Genomic DNA, 18,852 nt, shown 5'->3' with positions numbered 1-18,852 from the left:
CTACATCTTCTGAATATGTGCATGGTACCTAGTATCTTTGGTGTGAGCATTGCACCATTGTCAATTGTCCTGACTGCAGTTTCAGCATGAGATTGTAAACATGCACAGGAGGAATGCAATAGGTACATTAAACTTGTTTTGAAAAGTAATTTAAGATTCTGTAGTTAAATATCAATTTAAAAATTATGAATTAAATTTGAAAGACAAAGCAATGTTAGCACAGTAGCCAGCTTTATTTTAATAGTAACTGTCTTTAAAGTTCCTGAACCATTCTTAGATTAAATGTTTTCAGTTTTAAGTAGTGCCACTAAAAACAGTTAGAGGCCCACAGCACCCACCAGGTGCTGATGTTCCAGAGGAGCACTTGATGCACGTGGGATTCTGCGCATGTAGGAGGCAACAGAGGGTGTCAGTTTGCATTACAGGAGTTCCAATGCATTCCTTAGTTCACGGTGTTATGTGAATTTGCCAGCTATCATGTCATCTAGCTGCCAGCAGCCACACAGAATATCAAGCATATCTTAGTGAGCATTTGTGCTTCAGAGAAGGAATACTATATGCTGCAATGATTATTTTGCACATTTTTCAGTGTTCTTACTTCATGGTTGCACAACTGACAGTAGACTCCTACTCTGTTATTAGTAACTTGGAGATTTAAGTGACCTGATAAACCTGGAGATAATTCAGTAGAGGCTGCATGAAGGAGCAACTCAGATTAGATTCTGTGGGAAAGAAGTTGATCAACAGCATTTTGGAAGGGCTGTTATGTCTTGTGAGAAATTACTCAAAGCTAAAAGATTGTCCCAAAGGCTATTATGTCCCTACAGAGCATTTTCAGTGCTTTCAGCAAAAGTATGGTGCTATAGGAATTGCACTAGTAATGCCAAGATCAGCGTCACACTTTCTGGTGGGTGTCAGTTGTCCCAGTGACTGAAGGTGATCTGAACTAAATCTAAAATGAAAATTCGCCTTTATGTTTTTAAAAAAAACATGTTGTTTATGTAAAAGTTTGTTAAATGGCCGAAGCTTTGAGCACGAACTGTTAGCAAAAAATACATTTTAACGTTTGCATACAGAAACAAATGCTATGCACTGAAAAAACAATACATATATTTTCTATTCTTCTGACACAAATATTTTTTGTAGTAACCTGTAGATATTAGCTGTGTCACCAGTAGATGGCAATATTGCTTATTCCATATAGCTTCCATATGCTTGGCAAGTCCTACCAAAAAGCTATTTCTATCCAGGGAAAACAAATAATTTTTCATATGTCTTTTAAACCACAACATTATACATGTTTGACAGTAGTAACTGTATATTATTAAGAGAACAGTTTGTCTCAGGTTTTGTTTATTTGCCTTGGACTCTAGAGAGAAATGTCTTTTGATTTCGAAGGACGTGTCATCTAGGTCTTTGACATAAACTGTCCCACTAATATAGCTGAACCTATGACAGACTATCTCCTCCAGCTGCTCACCACCATGCCTTTGCTGGAGGTTCCTGCCCTTGAAGAGCAGTTTGCATATGCATTGTTTAAATCACATTAGGAAAAATCATCTGGTTTAAGAAAACCCTGCCAATTTTGCTTGAGGTAAATTAAAGAGAAGTTACTTCAGCTGCATGGATGAGTAGAGCAGAAGCGTTGTGATAAGTGTCTGGAGGTAGTCAATCTTCCACAGGCAGGAGAACAATCTTCTCAATTACAGGAGAACATCTGTGCACAGTCTGAAGGCCTCGCTCCACAGAGGGGTGTCACTTTGGACTTATATTGGTTTTCTTCTAAAATGAACACTGGTTTTCAAGCATAGGTGCGCAAACACATGCATTACCTTACTGTTTGAAGCAAACCTACAATGAGTTAGGAATACCTTAACTCATTCAGGAGCTTGTAACACAGACCTGATGATTGCTGTTATGATTACATGTCATGGGGTAGGAAAAAAGCTGTAGGTCAAGAGTTTCGTTTTTAAGTAGTACTCTATATTTGAGAAACAGAAACAATATTTACCTAAAACATGAACTGGGAGATTTTTGTATTAGGTGCATATTGCCTGCTTTCTAATATCCATGAGTCTTTCCTGACCCCTAGTCTTTCTGCTTCCTTAAATTTTGTGTAAAACAGCATGAGATCTCAGTCCTCCTCGTTTCTTTCTGTTTCTCTTTGTATTGTAGTCTAACTAACATTGTTCAGAAATGTCTTGGGTAGAACAATCATAATGAGGAGTAAGACAAGCTACAAAAATATGAATGTTCTTTAATATTAAAACTACGTTGTTTTCCTACCTAGGAGATAAACCTCAGTTTTATTTTCCTAATTTTAATTTTTCTTCAAAATTGAAATGTAACCCAGGACACAGAGTGAAGTGGTTTCACCTTCATACAGGAGCAATAAACCATGCTCCAATCCAAAAGAGAGGAGCTTTGGTGAGCTCGTATCAATTCCTTTTTATGTTCCATGCTTTGAAAAAAAGATTGGATACTTGAATACGAGGAGGTAGCTTATTAAGATTTATTACTAGAATTACCTGGAGAGAGCTCTAATATCTGCAAACTGAGTGAATAAACTTTCCATTATGTTTTATGTTATATCTGTTAGTATTTGCTAATCCTGTGTGTTTTACAGTTCCAAGATGCATTGCGAAATTTAGAAGCAAAAATTCTTAGACACCTATCTTTGCAGGTTGGCATGGATATGATACTGAAAGAACTTGCAGAACTACTGCAGCATCGAGGTTTTCCTTCTCTTTGAGGGCCTTTTTGATTTTGTCACCTGAGTGTTGGTTAGGAGTCGGTTCTGTTTCTGACAGTGCCACCAGCTCACTGTGGCTCTTTAGATAAATCACTAATCTGTTTTCTTTCCCCTCTTCTTAAGTAAAATGAGAAGAAAAAAATATATACATATATATTTATAAAGTATTTTGAAAGTTATAATTGGAAAATACTTTCTAGTATTAGGTACCAAGATTAGTCTTTAATAGTGATATTTGTATGTAAGTATATTCTCAAAGACTAAACTTAATGACTTACTGTCCCTATGTAGAAGCTTTACAGCTGCATTTGCTAAGAGTGCTGATATTTAATAGTAGTCTGATTTCTGTAATAAAATGCTCTTGTCCTAAGGTCATTTGCCTATTAGATAGACTTAATCACTTGCTGGGTCTTGCAAGGTCTAAAGACTTGAATCCATTGCTGCAATCTCAAGTTGGATGGAAGACCTTTTAATCGGGAAATTGATCATATAGGTGGTTGTGAACAGGAGTTTCACGTAACTGTATCAATCTCCAGCAGCCTCTGTACCTGTTGCCAATCAGTCTGCAGTTTTCATCATCTTTATTCCCACAGAACTAAGTAGATAGGTTTAATTGATGACTTTATTTTTATATGGACAGGTAATCTCACCTCAACGCATTCCTGCCACTGTGACTCCTACCTTGTTGATGTCCCCAATGGTGTTCACTCAGTCCACACCTGCTCCACCAAAAGCAAATGAAAGTGGGCGGTTAACAGCAGCAAACCAAGAACCTGCTGCTAGCTCAGCTAGCCTTCTCCTGCCACTGCAAACCCCAGAGCCATCTGTGGTCAACAGCAGCTCAATGACGAAGATGCAGCTGCAGGAAACACTTCTACACCTGATCCAGGTAAAGCACCAAGAATTCTCCTACTTTGCTTAAAATTCTGATTCCCATTTTGATATAAGTACCTTATAATTGGTTGCATCCATCTGTCTAGAGGCTAAATGAGTAATTAGAATATATGATGGAAGTTGTGCTACTTACGGCTTCATGTTAACGGAGCACTATGGCATAGAGCACGGAAGTGATAGCGTCTCCTTGCACACTGCTGGCTTAAATGCATTTTGATTCATGCATCTGGTTTGGGGTTCAGAAAAGATAATAAATTTGATGGAAAAGAACAAAGATGACTGAAAGCTTCATAAGGTTGGCCTATGAGCCAGAGAGATATCTATTATATTTTTAGCTAAGGATTAATAATGGTTGATTATCCTAGCTGCCAAATACTTCAGAGATGCATGTTAGCAGTAAGAGGAATTCAGATGGGAAATTAACATTGCAGGATAAGTGTAAGCAACTTCAAAATACGGGTTAGATAAACTGAAAATATACTGGTTCAGTCTATTCAATGTAATTATTTAGTTCAAACGCTAAGATTCCTCTTGCTGCAGTTATTCAGGTTTAAATGTGACAAAGCATTAACAACATTGTGTATGAGATGATTGTTTACTGCTCTGGGATGATGTGAGTGATTATGAATATTTTTTTCCTTAACTTGCCATGTGATGAATATCTGAAGAGTAGAGGTTGAGGAGAGGTTTTGTAACTAAAGACCTGGCTATCAAGCATAAGGAAGAGACACGGGTTTACGGGTCCAATTTGTAGGCCAAAACTATGTGCCTGTATAGCTTTGGAATAAAAATAAAAGTTGTTATTGGAACATTGAAGTTACTCACTTAAAATGCAATTTAAATTGTAGACCCAGAAAGAAAATAGTATCTTTAACAAATCAGAAGCTTTTCTCATTTTTCCCTGTATTTTTAGTTTGGGTTTAAAAAATAAAAATATCACATTATCCTGTCTTTACATACTTTGAGTATCTGGATAGTAGGAAAACCATGTGAAGGTAAAAAGGAAACTAGTCAAGGAAAATTGGATTTTACCCTGTGAACCTGTACTTGTATATTTGACCCTGCTGTTCTTGGTGGTAGTTAGGATTAACAGAGCTACCTGGAAATTACTGCCAATTTCTTACCTGTTACTTTCCATTATATAAAACTACAATCTCAAATGCTCCTGATTTTCCTCAAATAGTATCTTGATTTTGATTATATTCATAAATTTATGTGAGCTACTTAGGGCATTTTTTTCTTCATGTGGGTTGACCCGTTCTTGCAAAATGATCTTCAGAAGGAAAAAGTTAAACAAGCATCAGAGCAAAGGGAGCAGCATCAGTTTAGGAGCGTTAAGTCTAAAAGAGCTAAACAAGATGCAAGGATTTGCCCAGGTAGGATTTAGTATAGGATCAAAACCCAGGGTGTTTCACTGTTCCTTCAGACATGCTTAGAATTATCACTGACCTACTGGAGGAGACTACTTAAGGAAATCCCTAGGTAAAGGAGGGCAGAGGGAAGAAATTACAGGACTGTATCGTCACTGTGATACCATTCAAGAATAGTGGACTCAAATCCGCTGTGAGTTTGGAAAATCTGCTTTCTGTGTACTCATTACTTCTTACAGAGATACAGTCATGTTTGCTGCAATAAAGTTTATATTCACATCCAGTTCTCCTAAGGCTATTAGCAAGGCTTGGAAATAATACATATTTTTGGTAAAGGAAATAGCCTTCCTATTGCTCACTTTTTAAAATAGAATAAGGTTGAAAAGTATTTCATCCATGAAATGGAAAAAACTTCTCATCTCTTTACTTGAGAACACCTATTGTGCACTCACAATTACCTGTTTTGTTTTTCAGAATGATGACAACTTCTTAAATATTATTTATGAAGCATATCTCTTCAGTGTGAGAAAGGCGGCAATGAAAAAGTCTCTGTGAAAGATGATTTTAAAATTCAATTTTGATTGCTTCCTGAACTCCAGGAAAAAGGTTTCACATTTTTCACGTACGTTTACATTTAAAGAAATGAATGGTCTTAGGCATTTTGCATACACGTAGATTTTGCTTATTGGCAAGTACATGCTGTACTGAGAAAGAAGTGAGCAGAAACGGATTGTGCCTTTAGGGAGGGGAGCGTCACAATACTGAAGACTTAATCACAAAATATCTTAAATTATTTTTCTTATATTGGTCCATACTTAGAATTGGTTTCCCTGCATAATGACTCAGTTCTCAGAATTCAGTTTCCTTTTTTACTTGCAGTGTGGTTATTCATTGACTAGGTATTTGTCATGGATTTTCTCTGAGACACGTCATATGCAACTGTCACGGTGAACGTGCCCATCCCTGACCACATGGTGGCAATGTTGGACTATTTTTAGGAACGCGAAAATCCGGGTGAAATCTTGACAAGGGAAAGTCTTGGGAAGATTGATCTATCGTCGTACTTAGTTGTCTGCAAAGCAATTTAGATGAAATGTCACGACTTTCCCCCAAATTTTTGTAGAAAAATCTTTTTCTATTTTAACAAGAATATTTTTAGCTAGCTGTAGAAAAGGGACTCTGCAGGTGTTTTGAAGAATTGGGGGGGAGGGTTTGTTTGTGAATGTACTTGCTATCGGCATAGCTCTGGGGTGGCACTGGATTCATGTTTGTATTATTCCAGATCCAATCTGCATTATTATAAGCAATGTACAACTTTGTTAAGGGGAAGGCTACCTGGTGTAAAAGTCCTATTAAATTTTTTTTAGTGTGTTCCTGGAGCACAGTGATTTCATTGATCCATTTCTAAAGAAAATAAAATGGATAATCCCTCCTATGTGCTGATTTCATTTTATTGTGCCATGGACTATGTATTTAGAATTGTTGGGTCAGTTGTATTTGTATGACTTTAAAATGGTTTTACACTTGGCAGAAGACACATGAGGTTTTAAATCAATTAGAATAAATGGCTGAAAGAAATTTTATGTATATTTTTATTAGCATCTGCTGCTAAAGTGCCAGTTTACTACTGTTTAGGAATGCAAAGCTGTTGCTGAGGAGGCATTTCTTCTGTGGGCACAGAGAACCCAATCTGTAATCCATAAATGAGTATACACTCTTCTTTGCTATGGGCATTGATGTAGGCACAACTCAGTAGCCTCATCTGTGAAAGTTCTTCAGTGTAAATTAGGATACAGGTTTTAATTAGTATAGTTGTAATGATTCAAACAGTTGCCCCTACCCCCATACATCTGGCCTTTCTCTAATGTAAGAGTGTGATTTGAGGGGGCAAGGGGTGGGGGGATTTGCTCACATTCCTTGGGAAAGGCTCTATATCAATATTTAAAAAAATAGTCAAGAGCTACTTTCTTTATACATAAGTGAATAACCCGAAGAGACTCTTGCCTACAAAACTGCTAGACTTTTCCTACACTAAGTAGCTCGTAGAGAGCAAGTTGTATACTGGTTCATTTTGTTATCGAATTGCTTACAATTCTTGCAGATTCAGTGAAAATAACATGTTGCACAGATACCAGGAAGGGCAGACTTTAAAGATAGCGAGTTCTAATTCTAATCCTGTAGCCATAATAATTTATGTAGCTATTATAATTTATGGGATTCTACTGAGTTAATTGGTATTATTTCTGAATGAACTGGTGTGGAAGAAATTGGAATCTACACAAAAGAGTTTGTATGAGACTAAATACATGCATAATTGATGTCTGTGATGCTGGATTATTTGAGAGTGCAATTTAAAGATGATGGGGACACATAGTTAAGACCTCATTTGACATGTAGAACTTCTGTAATTGGTGGGTAAAAATAATCCATAAGCATCTCAAGCTGTTTTTGTGATAGGTTTTCTAGTCATGGGGGAAATATTTTTATTTATAAAAAAGGCAAGTAGAACTTCAAAAAACATCCTTATTTATTGCTTTTCAGAGTAACGTATCATTTACAAAAATTAAAGGTATATTTTTTTTAAAACATCTGTTAACTGTTGATGTTTATGACAACAGTAGTATTGGCGCTATGCTTGACAAGCTGCGGCTTATCTCAAAGCAGACAAGGACAGAGCTAATTCAGGGTTTCTTCTCACTGTCCTCTCTTCTGGTTACATCTACACCAAGTAACACTGACGGAGTTGGATTTCTCTCACTATATTATGCTATAAGGGATTTCTGGTATTGTTCAGGAGGCATAAACCTGCTTTTTGTGGAGTGAAAAAAAGAAGGTTAGTTGCTAAAGAAGGGAGTGCTGCTTTAGTTGACTTGCATGCTTACCAAGAACAACAGAGGAAAGAAGATAGAACAGGCTTAGAAAGAAACTCTGAATTTTATGACAATGAACAGAAGGGGAAAAGTAGTGAGAGAATTCTCTTGAGAAATGAAACCAAACTTGTTGTCTAGGTTTCCATTTCAGATGGCAGGATTCGCTTTTTCAGAGGCATTTGGGAACTGGAGACTGAGCTTGGAGTCATACTGGAGTGTAAAACTGTGCAGTGCCCCTTTCTTCTTTCTACTGCAAACTGAACTATCTGTCTCAGAAAAACACTTTTTCCAGAAACATAGTTGGAGCCTTCCAGTATTGTGGAAAAGCTGGAGGGTCCTCACGTAATACTGAAAACTTCATCACTGCCTTTTGGTATTGTGTTTTGTTTAATAGCCTTTTTATCCGCTGGGACTGTCTCTTTATGCAGCCAAATCTATGCATGATACCAAAACGTTTATTTCAGGTTTGATAGATCACCTCTGAACTAGGGTGGTTCTGAACACTCAGGTTCCCCTATTTTATTTTATTTTGGTTTTTTTAAGACACTGTTAGAACTAGGGAGCTCTTAAGCTAGCAAGGCCTTTGTAAAGGAAAAGGCCACAGCAGTTAGGATTGCCTTTCTTTGGGCTTGGGGTTTTTTATCTGAAAACGGAAAAAAGGTAGCGAGCAGAATATCAGAAGGTATGTAAGGATCGCATTAACTCCGCTTTAGACGTTTCCACTGTATGCATGGGTAGTATTTTTTTATTGTCTGTGTATTCCTCAATATACTGCTGGTTTGGGGTTCTTTCATCTTTTTTTTTCATTCAGTAGAATAAATACCTTGTAAACTGGAGCTTAGCAAGAATTCCAGAAGCTGCAGCAGTGCTTTATGCATTAATCCCAGTCTCAGCATTGAATTGATACTAGGTTTCAGTGTATTTCCACTTAACCACTGTCTACTTCCTTATAAAATTCCACACCTATTAAACTACAGTGAGAAGACAAGGAGTAGAAAGTCAGTGAAATACTGAAGCATAGTCTCTGTCAGTGTTTATCATGGAAATCTGTAATAGTGAAGGCATCCAAATATTTCCTCAGGCCCTTCTCACAGAAAATTCAAATTGTTAATTTGGTTTTTATTCATTAGCTGTCTGTTGCTCCTCTATTTACTCCTCCTTGTTGTAGCTGCAACAGGGATAATTAAAATTGTACAGCAAAATAAAATTATCCAGGAGCAGGATGCAGCTGAATAGGCAGGATGCTTCGTCTCCTCTGACAGCCTATTTAGAATGTATTGAGCTTTGAATTTCAGTCATAAAAGTGGTGAGTATTCGAGATATCTTTGTCCCTTTAGGATATTAAAATCAGAGTTTAATATTTTAGCAAACTTGGAGATCTTTGCTGAGGAGAAGGCAAAATTAAAAGACATTTTTCAGTAAGCATTTGAGGCTCTAATGTAGAAAATGTTATGAGACAGCAGCTTTATCCAGAGGGATTCCTGAAACCTAGAAAAAGGCAAAATTCTAGTCCTGGAGATGAATAATACACTAAAAAATTAATCCTCAGTTAACCTACAGTAAACTTTACTGCTAATCCTAAGGACTTTTAAGAGACTCTTACAAGTCCTTGCCTTTTCCAAACTGCTACGGATATCTCTAACAAGCTCTTTCTGGCCTCTAGACGTAAATCTGTGCGCAGCTGAGTTGGGAAGATAGGAGGAGGGAGCTTGGCATATACAAACAGGAGGAGGAAAATGTGTTTCTGCAAGACACTGAAGAAACAAAGGCTGTAGCTTTATAAACACTTTAAGCTGGCTCTGCTGCTGAAGAGGCAGTCCGTCCCAGCCACCCACTCCTAGCTGCTCATCCCTGCTCCCACACCAGTCTTTCCTTTCTTTTTCCTTTATTTTTCTCCTTTTTTATTTTGATTAAGATGGCTTCACGGTAAAATGTATTGCAGCAGAATTAGTCCAGGTTAAGACTCTCTCCGTGCCAAGGCTGGTTTTAACCTAGGTGAGTTCAGTGGGCAGCAGCCCAGGCACCTCTATCAGTGTATGGATAGGGGTGTGCAACCATGGGGATAAGCGGGTGGGATGTGGGGAGAGGAAAGTGAGGCAGGAGACTTGAGCTGCAATACTGCCTTAAACTGACTTGAAGCTTTTGTGAAACTGTGATCTTTGCCTCTTCGCTGACATTAAGACTCGTAAGATGCCACAAAGATCAAAATATGATTTTGTTGTTATCCCCTACCTTGGCTCTGGGTGGAAATCCATGGAAGTGTTTGCAGATACCTCCACAAAGCGTAACTACTGTTCATGAGCCTAATCTCTTCAGGCTGTCTGCAGAGCCAGTGGAAAGACAGGATCCTCTTGAGGGCAAGTCTCAGTACAAACCTAATTTAGCCTGGGCGATTAGATTGACTGGGCTAAAGTTAGTCTTTGCAAACACCTTCCCCACCACCACCATCTCGTACTGAACCAGTAGTGACTGACATCAGAGTCAGCCCCTACCTTTCCTCACAATACAGCAGATGTTTGGGTGAATTTTCCCTTCCTTTTTTTTTTTTTTTTTAATTTAATGGAGACTGTACCGTCCAACCTGAACAGACTGTTCAGATATAAATCTGCCCAGCATGGAAGTGAATGTGAAATGCAGGAACCAGATTGCTTTTGTATGTGTAGCTGAGAAAACTACTGAAACAAGCAGGAAATAAGCACTGGAAAGATAAAGGGGTGGGAAAAAAAAGAGATTTTTAGGTCATTTTAAAGAATAGCTTTTGGAGAAAGTGTTTCCAGTATATGAATACCTTTACTTTATAGCTGTTATGGAAAGAAAAAAGAGAGCTGTTACGGAAAGGAATAGTTGCAAGTAATTTCCATGCTGCTTCCTTTTAAATGGTAAGCAACATCATTAAAACTTCCAAAGAAAGAATTTAGAATAAACGTCTGGTGTACACAATAGGAAGTCACCACACATTTTTTGAGAGTGGCAGCTTCAGTCATACATGTAATAAAAAAACATTTTTTAAACCATTTGGGGCATATATTAATTAAAAGCCCTTTTTACTATATTTGGACACAAATTCCACAAATCAATGTAAGCTCTGAGTTCAGAACAATGTGTCTGCACGAACACCACCAGTCAATACAGGCAGAAGAAAAAACCCTCTGGCATGTGGTAACTAAACGAAAGTCAAGAAATAGAAAGGATGGCATCTTACTATCAGCAAGAGAGTAGAATAGAATAGAACAGACGATTTCAATTGGAGCCTGCTTTCAAGCCGTAAGGGCACTATGGGAAATGATAGCAAAGTCCTACAGCTGCTACCGTGTACATAGAGGGGTGCTAATCCCATGGTTAGATCATACATAAATATTAACGCTTTTCTTGCCCAAGTGCTGGCAGCCCGCTCCATAGGCCCATGTGCTGAATGCAGAGCTGCTACGCGTCGCCTTGAACCGTGCTGCTGCGCATCTCTGTTACACCGCATAGCTGTGGGTACAGCCACTGGTACTGTATTTCTTCACCCGATACCTGAAATCTACTTCTGAAACCTACTAAAATAGAGAGACATTATTATTATTATGTCACTTCAAAAACTTACCCACCTGTGCATTTTTCTTCAGCGCTTGCCTGTAAATAAACGTTTAGAGGGAGAGGGGAAAGGAGCATGCAGGCTCTTGGCAGCACTCCCAGCGCAGGGCTGCTCGGGCTGGGAACAAAAGCTCTGTTTTCCTTCATTTTTACTGCTGCTTCGCAGCCTGGCTCACTAACAGCCACCTTCTTTCCACTTAGAGCAGTAGCCCCAGACCTACCACTTAGTAAAAGTGCCTGCATTTCTCATTCACCTAAGAAAGTTTTTTTTTATATGCTTGAGGCTCCCCTCTCAGGTTCTTATCAGGGAAGTCCTGCCTCTCCTGGCGTCTCCCATGGATGCGGCGAGCTGTGGCCGAGAGTTTGAATTAGATGATCTGTCAGGCTGTAGTATCGTAACATGATTCAGGGATCCCATCCTTAATGCTTGCTGTTTGGCAAGAGAGGTATAATTCCCATCTCTTTTAGAGCTATGTTTGCAAGCAGGATCAACCGCTTGTCCCTGCTGTCTCACCTTACATTATATGCCTTTCCCTTCCCCTGTTTCTACACCTGAAGGCCCAAACCTAGTACTTCCAGGTAATGTGTGTCCTCTTTCCTACCACTGCCTCAATTCCTGTAGTCCCCACCTCCAGTTCCTCTAAAGCAGCTGCTCACAGGGAGATGTTTGCCCGTGTCTGCCGTGCAAGCACAAGCTGTCACCACGTACTACTTTCAAGTAGATCACATCTCACCAAAAACGTGAGCCACAACCTAGGAATGTCTGGACAATCACAACAGCACCAAAGATGAAGGTGGTGACTCCTATAACAAATGAAAGCTTTGTTATCTTTGAGAAAAGTCCTTGCAGGAATCGTAAAACACAAGCTTCATCAAGGGAAGGGTAGAAGGAATGAGTAGAAACATAAAGAAGATGAAGAATCTCCACTTAACTCCTTGACTGAGAGGTATGAAGAAACGCTGGCTATGTACAGTAAGAAACAAAAGGATAGTGAATAATTACAAGCAGAAGTGAAAGCTGGGGATTTTCAGCTCACCTGTAGGGACAGAAGTGAAGGTGTGGCAACTGGAAGAGGAATCAGGGAGATGGAAAAGCACAAATATGATTTTGTTTAGGAAAACTTTCACTTCTTTGGATAAAAGCAGAAATTTAGAGAGCAGTAAAGTTCAGAAGAAACACTAAGCTAATCCCTGACTGCGGGGGGCTGCTAAATCCAGCAGACAAACGTTCCTCAGTGTCAAATGCATTGAACCAGCCAGATGATCAAAGACGAAGACCATAAGCACTCATTTCTGAGACATCAGCAGGCAGTCAAACCAGAGCCAGCTTTGCAAAGCAGAGCACTCTGCAAGTGCTACTGTGCATACCTTGAAGAAATCAACTCATGAAGTGGGAAGATTTCAGAGATAAAATACCAGCTTAGGAGATGACAGAAGGAGAAAATTTGGGGGCTTTTCTGGTCACACCGTAACAACAGGTTTAATTACACTGGTGCTGAGGGGGCAGGTCTGAATATCCAGATGGTGAGGTGGGGAAGATGGGCAGGTTCAGGTACAGAATGGAGGGACACAAATAGTCTGGTCAATATTTAACCCAAAGCAATCTGCTCTTTTTTTGAAGGATGACAATAGTGGTGATTTCATAATCCACTTAAACATCTTTGGATGAGAACTCTTATATGATTTTAAAGGATTTCTATTTCTTACATGTATTTTCTGTGTCTTCAGCGTTGCTCTGAAAGTGCTTTTACACAAATAGCTAGACAGATACAAAGTATCTGGAAGTCCATTTTATACAAATTACCCTTGCAAAGGAGAGAGAAGGAAATATTATCTCCATTTAAAATGGACATGAAGAGTGGTTCCATAATGGATTTATGGACGTCACAGAAGAAGTCAAGAGGCAAAGGCAGAGACTGATGCTCAGTTGCACCTCACTGGGGCTTTGTTCCTTTCTCCATCACTTCATTTTTGTTTGTGGCAAACAGAAAAAATCCGTCAGTCCAGCCCAAACTGCTCTGTTCCCCAGATGCAGCGCTTCATAAGAGATCAGCATGTTGTGTAGGTGGGGAAAAATGGAAAAAGCAAGGAACAGATAGAGGCAATAGCAGCAGCCTAGCGACCAAAAATGAGTCCTGACAAATGCGGGGTTTCTGATGTTGTATTTTTTCCCTTTGCAGGTGCTATATGACCCAGCAAGAATCCCTTCCCCTCTCCCTTCCTCTGCAGCATCCCACAGGTTGGCGTGTGACAGCCTGGTGTGCCCTGTGCCTGTCATAGGCCAGACGAATGAACAAAGCCAGCAGGAATGAATGGAACAGCGACAGTATTTTCATATGCAATTCCTGTATTGATCAAAAAATAAATTCCTGTCGCTCCAAAATGTACTCTCTCCAGCTGTGTAATAGAGACCACGCTGAAGAGGCCAGTCAGTGCAAGTTTCCCATTATCCTTCCTGTCCCATTAGCGTCTGCTCTTCCCTCGCCTCTTTGCTTGGAGTCTCTGATGTGATTTGCGATGTGCTGCTGACAAAGCTGCTGTTGTGCTTCCTCCTTAGAAATGTTTTTCTTCTGCCAGATGACTGCATCAGCTTAATGGAAGTCTTAATGGTTTTTTGATGGTCTGTCCAGAAGTGAGCAATTGCTACTGGCATTTCAGAAAAGACCTTTTTCAGTGGGAGAGGAAAAGGAAAAACCTCCCATGTGTTAGTGACTTCCCCAAACCGTGAGTTTGCCAGAATAGGTTGGACTATTGAGCTACCGAGATCTGTTTCTGCCCCTGTCCTTTGCCACCCCAGTCTTCAAGCTCCAGAGAAAGCCCACGGCCCAGCATAGCGCTGCTCAGCAATGCCGAAAACCGCTGTGGATGATGAAACATCTTGACTCCTGAACGCAGCAACTTTTCACTTCGTCTACATAGAGCCCCTGTACAGAGATTGAGCTCGCTGTGTGCTCTCAAGCACGTCATTTGCATTTGTTTCTACACCTTATTGACCCTGAACTGCCATATGCACAACTTGCAATTTTCTAGTGCTAATAACAATTTTCTACTTGGTTAACATGTGCAGCACCGTACTAAATCCAGCTAATCGGTGTCCCCTCTGCCAAAGAGCAGGAAAAGGGCTCTGCGGCTGTTCTAGCCCGTCAGCTTTCCTAGCCCCTCTAAGCAATCAGTTCTAAGGAGTTTTTAGTTACATCAGCCTCCTCTGCTTCCATCTTATTCCATACTAGATGTGTTAGGGGTTTTTGGTTTCTTTTTTATATTTTAGCCTGGGTATGACCAGCAGCGTGCAGTATTTGAAAGCATGCTGGCCTCCCCCCAGCATTTTGGGAGGAATGTGAAAGCAGTGAGCTCCTTCCTTTCCTGATGACCTTCAGCAGATGTTCGTGCCAGTGAGATGAGAAAGAACAACAGCCTGCCCTTTGCTGCTGGAGACCATCCTTGGAGGGAAGGCTTTGGAAGCAAATAACCTTTGCATTTTCTGTTTCTGCCTGGGCAGACAAGGAGGAAGCAGCTGTCGGTAGATGTGAAGCCAGACATTAGCACACAGGAAAAAAGATCAGCAGAGCTCTGGAAAACCCCTAGAAGACAAGTGGGAGCTTATGGCACTTTAAAGATGGGACAAAGCTGATGAGAAATTGAGGATTGTGACAATAGCCACAGCACAGTTTGGAGGTGTGCCAGCACAGGACTTGTGAAGTCCTGAGCACTGTTTACATCTCCAGGGTGTGATGAGGAGTGTTAGGTCTCTGCCCTTGCTTACCACCCTGCCACAACCAGTCTCAGGAATTCACCTCCTAAATGAGCTGGAGCTTGCAGAGTGGATGTGCAAGTTGAGTACGGGAAATTTGCTGGAAGAGGAGAGCAGGTGGAGTGTCCTGGCAGAGGTGGCTGGCCCTGTGCCTCGGCGATGGAGAGTGGATAACCATAAGGCTGCATAACAGCGTATGCTGTAAAACCCAACTGCTGTGTTGGTCATGGTTTCCCTCTAGCACTGGGCTCACTCAGCTGCTGGTGAGTCCTATATAGCTGGGAAGTGCAGGGGAAAACTTGAATATGACCTGCCTGATATAATAATTTAGACTACGTACACCACTAATGCCAAAAAGGCAGGTCCCTGTGCAGCACGGCGTGCCACCGCTGCCAGGTCGCAGCCACCTCCGTACAGCCACGGCTGCTCAGCTGAGAGCACATGTGTTCCGGCCTGCAGTGGAAACATCATGTACCTCTGCCCAGGGCTCTCCTGAGACACACCACCAACAGCGTGATGGGTCCCCCGTGCTGGGAGAGGCTGCCGTCCCTCTCCCTCCCAGTTAGGTGCAGCTCTTATGTACCCTGTGAGAGCCACCACGGGGACCTGCCCCTTCAAACCAGCGTTTGCCAGTGCTCCTGGGTCAGCACTGCCGGAGTGGCTTTGCTGACTCCATCCATCACGGTCTCTCAGATGTGGTCTTCATTTCTTGCAATGTAGTGCATTGAAAATGGACAAAGACATCCCGGTCTAATGGCTGTTGTAAGTGTTCAGAGCAGAAGTGCTCCACCAGAATTACCAGCATGCAAGCTGCAACACCCATTTCACTGCTGCCTGCTATGACATTTTGGCCCCTACACAGACATAAAGTAGCTTAGTGGCTGTCAGAGTGTGAGACTGTACATTAGAGTACAAGAAGAGCCAGGTAATGCTTTTTCTTTCTAGGGGATTTATAGGCCTGGTGAGCAGAGTAGATCCAGGTTTAAACTGCAGCTAGAAAAGGGAATCACTGCAAACTGAGAATGCCAATTAACTCCAGCATCACTTGAACGAATTAAGCTAAGGTCAGAGCTGCAGCAAGCAGCCATCGCTAATGAGATTTCAGTGCCGCTCTGCCTACTTTATGCACATCAGATTTCCTGTGAAGGAATCCCTCGGGGAAAAACTGTTTGGCTTCTGTCTGAAACTTCAGGAGCCTCTGGCTGAGAAAGATGTTAACTTCAACCTCGACGCTGTGCTAACCAGAAGGCAGGCATTTGGAGTGCTTCTTTAGCAAACGGCAGATGATTTTAGACAGACATCACAACTTGGAATTAGAATTTTCTTTTTTTGCAACATATGCATGCATTATTTATTTATCTATAGCTCTGGTAATCCTAAATTCCACTTTTTGTCATGGACAGTGAATGCAGTTCTTGGTTTCATTTCAAGCGTGCTGCAGACTGCTCTGCTCCTGACCCACACAAATGGTTGGCCGAGCTGTCCCTATCTCTCTCTTGACTGTCCCATGTGCTGCCCAGATGCTGACAACAGCAGGAGGAAGCAGAACAAGCGAGGCTGCTAGAAAGTGATTTTTTCAGACGGATACTTTGCACGCTGTTACACCTCCCAGCAGTAAGAGAGAGATTATTTGCTCTCATAACATATGTGCCTATGCCAGGCTAAATCCTCGTGAGCCAATCTTCCCTGGGCGATTGATGTTCTTCTCGGCCAGCACCTGTGTCAGAAGGAGATGGCTGCAACCTGGAGAGACCTCACCCACTGCGGGGAGCTGCCGGCTCTATCATCCCATGCTAACGGGGGTTAAAAACATGAACAAAAACTGCTAGCAAGAAATGCACTGGTTTGCTTCCTCAGCTAATTTGTGCTCCTTGAAGGAAATCAAAGGCGGCGTTTAATGATCCTTCTGGGCACAACATGATTTGTATCTTCATCCTTTCGGGGCAGGCTCACAGCACGAAAACCCCTGGGGTGGAGGGGAAATCTCTTTGAAAGCTGCTCGCGGAGCGAGATGCTGTCAGATGTTGATGGGAGGAAGAGTGAGCGTGTGTTATGAAAGTTGGCAGGTGACTGAGCTAATTACGGACTTGGAGGCAATTTAGGGTGACGGAAAGTGACTTGAATTGTACCCAGAGGTTAAAAGAGTTTAAAGGGAGACAGTGCCAGCGCTGCGGTGCTCGGATGGGCTGAAGAGTGTTCCCTGTCAGCCCCTTGAGCAGCCCTAGGTCGGGGAAACACCTTTCACACTCGCTACAGAGTAACTGTGGAGCAAAACGCAAGCTGCTGCAAAATGGTGTTAATCAGATGTGGAAAGCCTTGCAGACCCTTCCCCCACCCCTTTCTCTTCTTCCAAACTGTCAGGGTATTTTTAATAACAATTGATGGTTGCCTAAAATCACAAAACATGTTTTCATTAATATTCATGAAAGAATAGACTGTTTTTAATCTACACCTACATCAATGTGTGGTAAAATGTATCAGAAGCCCAGCTTTTATCTTTAATCACACTGAAACTGATCGCCTCTGATTTTTGTGGGGAAAAAAATAGTCTTGTTTTCAAAGGAGAAAAGCATGAAATGTTATAATTTGTGACCTAGAATTTTGGCAAAGCTGCTCCCTTCTGTGAAATCAAAAGGAAGGGGAAAAAAAATCAAACTTCTAAGATTTTTAATTGAGTTCTGAATATTCCAGCAATACCGATATGCATTTCTACAATAGCTCTTGCCTGGACACTCAGTATCAGCAGAAAACAAAAAAAACCCAAAAAAACGGAAAAGCTTTGAAAGATTTAAAAAAAAAAAGATTAAGAAAGGCTTTCTGCCTAGACATTGCCCTTTATTTATGCTACGGTAGCATGCAGCAGCTTCCCCAGGGATCAGGCATGGCTGCTGTATATACTGTGCAAACCCACAGCCGCAGAGCCCGTGGCCCACAGATGCTACGCTGGGGATAGGCAGCTCATCTGTATTGATGCCATTTCTCCTGACAGGCAGATGTTTAATGCCCAGATCACTACAGAGAGGTCTGCAGAGTGCTGCAGCCCAGCTCCGCCGGCTCCCTGACCCACCTCCATTGCCAGGGAAGTGATAAAACCACCCTGTGGGCTCAGTCCGACCCCTGGACCACTGACAATGTGATCCAAATAAATCAGGGGAGGGGAGGGAAGCGGAGTGGTTTGCTGCTTTGCCCCTGTAGGTCACTTGCCGAGCGAGAAGACGGTCCCCAGCCCTGAAGGTTAAGCTGTCTTCCTTTGCAATTAGGGAGCACCCCGTATTTCCAAAGCACCCTACAGCCATTACCTAATAAATCCTTATCAGGATTTCAGCAAATAGGTGAGGCCATAACGTCCGACTACGAAGGCAAGTAACTCATCTCTGCACCCTCCACATCTGCTGACCCTGACAGGGAAAGACATGGGAGGAGGGACCCCTCTTCCTTCTAGCCCAGGCAGGCTGGAGCAACCCTAATTTGGCCCAAATACCTCTGTCCTGATAACCTTGCAAAATCCTGAATCCTTATTAACACATTGAGCGGGGAGAAGGAGGTATTTGTAGCATGTCCTCTGAATAGGGTCATTGCATCATGCATTTAATACGAAGGATTTGGCAACATAAATGATGTTGCTAGACGCGCACTGAG

The 18,852-nt window shown here is 41.4% G+C and overlaps 1 protein-coding gene across 4 annotated transcripts in view; it reads left to right on the top strand.

Annotated features, from left to right (window-relative positions):
* DCP1B (decapping mRNA 1B) overlaps window positions 1-13,782 on the top strand; it is a 55,674-nt gene extending 41,892 nt beyond the window's left edge. For 3 of the 4 annotated variants that reach the window (XM_072873792.1, XM_072873769.1, XM_072873783.1), the window contains exons 8-9: window positions 3,393-3,641; window positions 5,491-6,580. In XM_072873792.1, coding sequence (XP_072729893.1) covers window positions 3,393-3,641; window positions 5,491-5,571 — 330 coding nt within the window. In that variant the 3' untranslated portion in view covers window positions 5,572-6,580. Of the gene's footprint in view, window positions 1-3,392; window positions 3,642-5,490; window positions 6,581-13,642 lie in introns of those variants that run through there. The other variant, XR_012044228.1, reaches the window with a different exon arrangement.
* Window positions 13,783-18,852: the final 5,070 nt, after the last annotated feature.

The sequence above is a fragment of the Ciconia boyciana genome, chromosome 1 (assembly GCF_034638445.1).
Source record: "Ciconia boyciana chromosome 1, ASM3463844v1, whole genome shotgun sequence".
Lineage (NCBI taxonomy): Eukaryota > Metazoa > Chordata > Aves > Ciconiiformes > Ciconiidae > Ciconia > Ciconia boyciana.
Note: the sequence above shows the minus strand (reverse complement) of the source record. Positions and strands in the feature narration are given on the sequence as shown.